Source organism: Salvia hispanica, chromosome 3 (genome assembly GCF_023119035.1).
Source record: "Salvia hispanica cultivar TCC Black 2014 chromosome 3, UniMelb_Shisp_WGS_1.0, whole genome shotgun sequence".
NCBI lineage: Eukaryota > Viridiplantae > Streptophyta > Magnoliopsida > Lamiales > Lamiaceae > Salvia > Salvia hispanica.
In genome coordinates, this window is record NC_062967.1 from 49,225,265 (window position 1) to 49,233,150 (window position 7,886).

General features: G+C 37.4%; 1 protein-coding gene across 4 annotated transcripts; it reads right to left on the reverse strand.

The window, feature by feature from the left end:
* Positions 1 to 258: 258 nt before the first annotated feature.
* LOC125214025 (E4 SUMO-protein ligase PIAL2-like) lies at positions 259 to 7,676 on the reverse strand. 4 transcript variants are annotated; one of them, XM_048114864.1, is made up of 17 exons: positions 7,419 to 7,676; positions 6,955 to 7,027; positions 6,596 to 6,661; positions 6,197 to 6,262; positions 6,032 to 6,114; positions 5,301 to 5,352; positions 5,147 to 5,215; positions 4,060 to 4,127; positions 3,908 to 3,956; positions 3,733 to 3,817; positions 3,540 to 3,641; positions 3,326 to 3,398; positions 2,654 to 2,705; positions 2,394 to 2,510; positions 1,409 to 2,203; positions 1,147 to 1,212; positions 259 to 1,044 (listed from the first exon to the last, which is right to left on the reverse strand). In XM_048114864.1, exons 1-17 carry the CDS (start codon positions 7,625 to 7,627, stop codon positions 481 to 483), a joined length of 2,589 nt encoding a protein of 862 aa, XP_047970821.1. In that variant the 5' UTR covers positions 7,628 to 7,676; the 3' UTR covers positions 259 to 480. The 4 variants fall into 4 exon arrangements, with proteins under 4 accessions (XP_047970821.1, XP_047970818.1, XP_047970819.1 ...); XM_048114861.1 differs by having other exon boundaries at positions 259 to 1,212; positions 6,197 to 6,250; XM_048114862.1 differs by having other exon boundaries at positions 259 to 1,212; positions 3,326 to 3,377.
* Positions 7,677 to 7,886: the final 210 nt, after the last annotated feature.

The following is a 7,886-nucleotide window of genomic DNA, read 5'->3' on the forward strand; positions in this document are numbered from 1 at the left end:
ACACAGGGCGGCAGAGGGCGGCCATTTGGAGGGGGTGGCTCACAGGGATAAAAATAGTTTGTTTTAAAAGAATCAATAATATTCCCTATTTTTTTGCCATGACTACGGTGACTCAAAGTCTCAAACTCATGCCCTATTAACTAAAAGAGTTATCTAATCAAATAAATTGCACTCCATCATAAAATAAATAGATAAATCAATAAGTTTAAGATTAAGATCTAAAGTCTAAACAAACTTTTTTTAAACAGTACTCACATATAAGACACGGATGAAAATATTTTACTGTGCAGAAATTAGGAAAACAAGCATCAGTCTAGCAATTTTCCGTTAAATTTGAGCATGTTAGTTAGTGCACAAGAAAACCTCCACAGCCACATCCAGCAAACTTCATCGCATACTAAATGTTGCTCCATATATGTAAATAATATTTAGAGAATTAGAGGGGAGGTTTCAAACACACAACCTACCCTTATGTCAAAGTCAGTGCATCTTTGTTGAGCCACTGGGCAAAATGTCTGTCCCTGCCGGTCTTCCAGAAGGAGCTGCAGAGGTCGAGTTTGGAGCACGTGAACCCTGAGCATTTCCACCACCCATAAAGGCTGGTAAAGTTGACCGGATGTTTGGAAGAGCCATGGGATTTGAGATTGGTCGGGCTTGAGCTTGCTGAGTGGGCTGTATGATGTACTGGTTCATGGCATCCTCATAAGCCTGCCCTAATAATGCTCCACGCATCCGGCCAGGAGGTCGCCAATTTGGATCTACAGAATCTTGAATAGTTGTGACTGGCTGTGGTGGAGGTATAGCCCTGTCGCTGACCCTTTGATCAGCTATCGGAGTAGGGATATTATGCGAACTGGAGTTCGAAGGGACAGCTCGTGATGCACCAACAGACATCTGTGCAGTTCTATTTGCGGTTGAACGCCATTGAGCTTGTTGGGTGCTATTACTAGCTACACCTGTTCTAGGCACATTAAGATGTTGGGTGCTAGCTACTCCTGCATGGCTCTGGTGACGCATTACATTGGTTGAAGGTTGCACGGATGGCTGGAGCGTAGATGAAAAGTTACTCATTGATCGAGGAATCCTGAAATTTGTCGGCTGACTAAAACTTTGGTGTTCATTTGAAACTGTATACATATTGGGCACCTGATTCGGGTCCAGGAAACCAGTATTCTGCGGAGATGATTGAGCAAAGGGGAACGGACGATTTTGCTGCCAAAAGTTCAAGAAAGGATATTGAGAATCTGATCAGAGTATAGGGGCAGAGACATTACATATGACAATAAAACATGAAACATAGACAGGCAAGGAAGCACAGAGATATAGTGAATGGCAGAAAACAAAAATGAAAGGGGAAAAGTTCATATATTTAAGAATCAAAACTTTGTTGAACTAGAACAAATACTACCTGTGTGCTGGGATACTGGGGCAATGTAGATGAATATGAGCCTGGTGGCACCTGATGTGAACTGGCATGATTTGATGTCAAGTTAGATGTAGCAAGTGAGGCTTGTGAAGCTGCAGAAAGACCATTTGGTGTTAAGGGGCTGCTCGCTGCATTTGCCGAAGAACTCCGTTGCAGGATGGGAGTAGAAGATATGGCAGGAAGACCCTGAACTGCACTAGCCGTTCTAGTTATATGCCGGTTTACTGCTGAGGGCCTACCATAGTCGCTAATAACAGGGGAGTTCCCAAGTTGATACTGCTGATATTGGGGCATAGGAGTTCCAATCTGTGGTGCAGAAGTTGTAGCAACAGCATTATGATGGAAAGCCCCAACATTGGCTAGATTTGAAGTGGATGCAGAGGGACTGACAGTCTGTGCATTTGATCGAACATCTAATGTACCCTGACCAAAACTTGACCTATGCACCCCAGACCAGAAGTCGTCACTCTCAGTGTGGGTCCTGCTTTGATTGGCATCATTTGCGCTGGCCAGATGAGGGTTGATTGATGTAGAATGAGCATTAGCCATTGAAAAATGTTTTCTGTCTTCACTTCCAGAAGCATCAAAAACATCCATCGGGTCATCAGTCAGAGTAAGATCTAGTATTTCTTCAGGTTGTGGAGACTCGTCCCGTCCTGTATTTAAGGTTTTATCCTCTGATTTCTCTGTTGTTTCTTCACTCCCCACCGCAGCATTCCATGACCCATCTGAGGAGACAATTATGTCGGAGACATTGGGTCTGACCTCTTTCAAAATCTGAGAAGTCAAAATCAAATTCACACATCAGAACCTTTGATGTATAGGTGAGCATGTGCCTATCTATCTCTTTAGAAGCTGGAGTGTATAAATAATCGTGTTATATTCTACTAGCTATAAAGATGATAAGAGTAATTTGCATATTTCCAAGTTGTAGCAAACCCCAACATAAACGACGAGAGGTACTCGCCTTAACCATTTTTTGATCAATGCGTATATCAGAGAAGCACACATGCTGATTACAATGGGGGCAGCGCCATGACGGCCTTCTTGAGTTCATGTCCACATAGTTGTCAAAATCAAAACACTGCAGACAAAACAAAAAGTATGTCAGTGGTAAAGTTCAAGAACAAAAATTTAGCCTTAAGAAAGTTTGCCAAAAACATCATGCTCGAAAATCACACTAGTATTATTTCTAGAGTCCTCAGGGCTTCAACTTTGTGCTATTACCTGAATATGCTTGCATGAAATCCCTTTTACTGGAATTTTAATACGTGCAAAGCTGTTCGGATCAAGAATGGGGATAAACAAATTAGCAGGACATCAAGGTCAATAAAAAGTTTTCATGTGAATGAATGATGACAAAACAAAATTCAGATTTAGTTCAGTTCATATAAGGAGGGTGTAAAGTAACCTCAAGTCTGGCGATAGACATGAAAGAACTGAGTCATAATAAGTACTCCCTCCATCCCAAGATAAGCGAGTCATATCCTCTTCGGGATGTCCCACTATAAGTGAGTCATTTCCCTTTTTAGGAAAAAATTATCTCATTTACTTTATTCTCCACCTACTTTATTCTCTCTTTACTTCTCTACTTCTCTCTCTCATACCTTACTATCTTTATTTTAACTCTTTAAATATCAATTCCTATATTCCGTACCCAAAGAAGAGCTTCGCTTATATTGGGACAGAGGGAGTACTCTACTATATAGCAATTTATATGGTTGTCGATTAACTCGGTTTCGTCTTGTAACAGATGAGTCATCTTTTGCATCCAAATCATTATCATGCAGCATAAATAGAGAATGTAAATAATGAAAGTTTCTTATGGTACAAAATTAAATCAGAGTTTAACAGTAAATTACATAATCCTCGCTGAGGAAAGATATGATGAACAGTTACCTAATAGGACAATTCAGTGATATCCGTGATGACCCTTCAATTACCTCAGAATCTACATAGAGCAAAAAGGAAACCAAAATAAAAGGAAAAGAAGATTTAGAAAACATTTGACTCTAGAATAACCTTTTATATACAATGTTTTTATCAAGCTATAGTTTGGTAAGAGGCAAAAAAATGAATATTCTCCAATTCAGGAGATTTATTGAATGGGCACCTGCATCCACAGTTGCAGGAGCATACTGCTCGCAGTCCTGGAGAGTGTTACTATCAAGGTTTGGCACTTCACTCATGAATGCAACTATTATTATATAATTTCCTTCAGAATCACAAATTTCCAAGTAAGCAGCTTTCAAAACAGTCGACATCAAACCCAAAATATCAGAAAAGGGGACATGAGTCAAGGATACCATTAAATTCACCCACAGCTTGAAGCAGATTAGATCCATACTTTAGCAAAGGTGTCACAACTGTTGGAACTTGAGGGCCTGTATCCTAAGTGCCAATAAAATGTTAAAAGTCAAATTTAAACCATTAGCAAAGGCAAAGTGACATCTATTGTAAGTAATTATTTTTGCAACAAACCACAAAAAGATTAGTCCTCCTTTCCACTCCCTTTCCGTTCAAGAGAAAGCTGCAGAATGAGAAAACAACAAAAGAGGAAGTGGTGTGAACTGACCTAAAAGAAAGAAAAGATATCCCAATTTTTAGTCAGTTTTTGAAAATGAATAACTTACTTTACTTTGGCGGGAGTAACAAGGCAGGAAGGTGTGTCAATATTATCCGTTTGGACGACTAACAACCTCTGCAGGTAAAAACAAATATTAGATTTACAAGACCACAACATGAAGAGGTCCTATCCACACCTATCATTTCATGAGTTAGTAAAGTAAATTGAAATCATAGACATTAAAAACTAATATCAATTTCCTCACATAAGTTATCAGCTCATATGAGACATGGATAAATTGTGGAAAGGATTAAAGGAAAACCTAGTGTTCCCAAGAGCTGCTAGTTACCAGACATATTCATTTCATGATACAGGATGACAATCATGAAGGGCATCATCATAGGCAGTAAACTAGTTTCAAATGTGCCAAGTCAAATTGCATCATTACCCATTTCACAAACTGTAGCAAGAATCAATCTATGCATTCATGCTAATAAATTTATGATTGAACATGGTCATATTTACTGTAGCAAGAGTGACACCATTTTTTTCTGTTTCTTCAGCCAAATGAAATTATTGGATGCTTTATCATACAAATGACTTGTAAGAATGGGGGAAAATGAGCAAGCACATGATCCACCAAACACCATTTTCCAGTAAGAATGGGGGAAAATGAGCAACAAGATGGTAGCAGGTTAGGGTCCAGCAACCCAGTAACCAGGAATCAACCTATTTACTTGTTACCTAGGTACTCCATGTATGTCTGTCTGTTCTTCACCATTTAAATGATCCATATAAAACTTTAAGAAATAAGTTCTTTGAATTCTTGCCGTTCTACTGACGTTTAAACCTATACTTCATTCTACTTGGGGAAAGAAGTAATAACATATGACGAACTAAATATAACAACATCAAATGATTAGCTGGTACCAACGGCCAACACAACACTCAAAGTTAATTGCAGGTGTTGCTACACTAGGTACCCCATTGTCATCGACTGGAGTAAAAGATCCTAACTAATTCAACAAATTATGGAATACGACGAGATACAGTAAAGAATAGCTGCAGTTGCAAAGTCAAGTATGTCCAGAGCTATTACATAAGACACTTGCTATAAGAAATTGATAACACGAGTTTATGGTTTGCAAGCTTACAATCCTATCTCCTGGGGCACACTTTCTCTTTGATATCTGGAAGTCACTGACATAAGCCTCAAATCCAGGCTACATTGAACAAAACACAACAGTTCTATCAGCATAGAAACATTACATGAGAACTTTAACAGCAGAAAGGAAGGGAAATAACAACCTTTATTTCAAGAAAAACAAATATATGACCCATTCTCAATCTTGGATAGAATCTGCAGACATGTTTACAACCCAACTCTGTTAGTTGCAAGGAAGGAACATGACTCAAAATAATGTAGAGAGGATTGCTGCTATAAAGGGAGAATGGAAAACCAAGATGCAAGGACTGTGTATCGGAACATTGTATAGGATAATAGGAATACTTAAATTTTCTCATCCGAACAAAGTGAAAATTCAGAAACGTTAGATATCATGCTCTTATCTAATCTAAAAAAAAACTATAGAAGAAAAAAGTTCAACATGCAAAAGAAACTTGAACAATTTATTCGAATAAATCTTTTGAGCAGAACTAAATTATTCATGCTATTAAGGAAGGGTGATACATGAGAAAAATCCATAAACATTGAAAAATCTACAAAGCATAACTTAAGCCCGCATTTTTGTTTCGACAATGTATCCCTTCTGATTTTTTTTAATTGACACCACCATTGGGTTTACAGAAAAAAAAAATGAATTAGAAACTATCTCAAAGGAACAAAGCAAGGAAGTGATCATCTCACGTGAATCACTTAATCAAAATCTAATCAATTCGTGGTTCTTTTAAGGCTGCAGAACCAGTTACAGTTGATAGGCTACCAAATAAAAGAGAATTTTACAGCCTTAGCACATAACTGTTAGCAAATAAAAGAGAATTTTAAACCAAGTTGGAATGAAAGGAAATTCATGTTATACCTTGACATAACTGTTGAGATAACTGGGTGAGAAGGGTTGGGGTCAGCGCTGAAATCTAATGCACTGCAAAAATTTCTTGCAACCTATAGATATCATAACAATCCAAATTACATTAGAATATATTGAAATATAAGTCACATCAAATAATAACAAATATCAACAAACCTCTTTTTCCAGATTGCGGAGCTCTGCAGAGTCTTGATCAGGAAACCACCCATTCTGACAAGCACTCTATCATAAAATCGGGATCGAGACGAATAATTTCTTAATAAGTGAAGAATAGGAGATGTACATGAAACAGAAATGCTCATTTGTTTCATTTCAAAGAAGGGAAATGAACAAGTTACACTGGTGCAAAGGCTTATCACTTTTTATAAACTATTTTGGTTCATAAAAAATGAAGCATTACTGTAACAATACAACATGTCTCACCACCAGAAGTCAATACAACAAATGATGCATATGATACAAGTAATAGAACATGTAATAAATGATCCAACAATTCATAACTGAAGCAAAAAAAATAGTATGCCGTACCAAAAATTGGCTGATAGAAGAAATTACCTTAACAGAAATCATCAGAACCATAATAGCTGCTTGCGTTGTGGCATCATTTTTAATTTGGCCCATCTAACAACATAATTTTTCAGACTTAATGAGAAAAACGATTTATATCATCACTTAATGGAATATATGAAGAAAAAAAAATCCAAAATATCCTTGGACCAGCTCTACTTCATATGTACATGGACAGAACACATAATGACATATCATATATGTGTCCATTTCACAGATGGAGCTAATAGTGTAAATAGCCTATGAGATCCCTTTAGGTCCCCTTTTGAATGATCTCATCTAGTTACACTTCCAACTGAGGATACATTTCACTGAAAATATAAACAAACAATGTATAAAATCATCACCTGCTTTATAAGAGAAGGTAACGCGGATGATTTGATTGGAACATAATTGTTTGCTATGCAAAAATCAATCCCTCTGCATTGGCAAAAATATGTTACTATAAATCAACAGTATTAAACCAAAACTATCCAGCTACAAACACCCAATGGACATCCTAGAAACAAAAGGCACTGTTCTTCACATATTATTATCCAAAAGAATAAGCATTAAAGGGCAATATATCATGCCAAAACCTCTTCAGAGACACCTTCTTAATGCTCTAGCAAAATAAAATAGGTAAAATACATACAACACAGAACAGATATAAGCACATAAAAAGCAAATTCCACAGAATTAATAGAAACAATAACCTATCTCTAGGGATAGAAACACATGAAAAAAAAATCAGCTGAACAAACTCATGTTCAGAAAAAATAATCAAAAAATCAAAAGCAAAAGCAAACTAGAAAACGAAGAGGAGGAATGCCTGGACAGAGAGAGGCAGAGATTATCGAACTCTTTGTCGTTTTTGTTGTTGCTGGAAAAGTGCATGCTCAAACGATCGATTACGGCTGAAATTCGGAAGTTATTCAAATCCCGCTGTGTTAAGGCGGTGATCTGGAGGGCAGTTCCAGCGCCGATTTGGGCTTCATTCGTGTATAACCCAGTCGCCGGCGCGGCTGTTATGCCGGCCATTCTTCCAGTTAACTACTATGCGCCTCTTTCCTCAATCGGAATATTTCACTTTTACTATGTCGGCTATTTATGAGGATTTTATTTTTGAATTATAAACACAAGTCCAGGTGTAAATATCTCAAATCGCCGTGCCCAAAATTTTGGATATATTCTCTTGCGAGAAAATGGGAGTATAAAAATTAAAGTAAGCCATTCACAAATTACGAACACATAATATAAGAGAAAATCTATCCGTATAAAATGTGAGTTTTGGCCATAT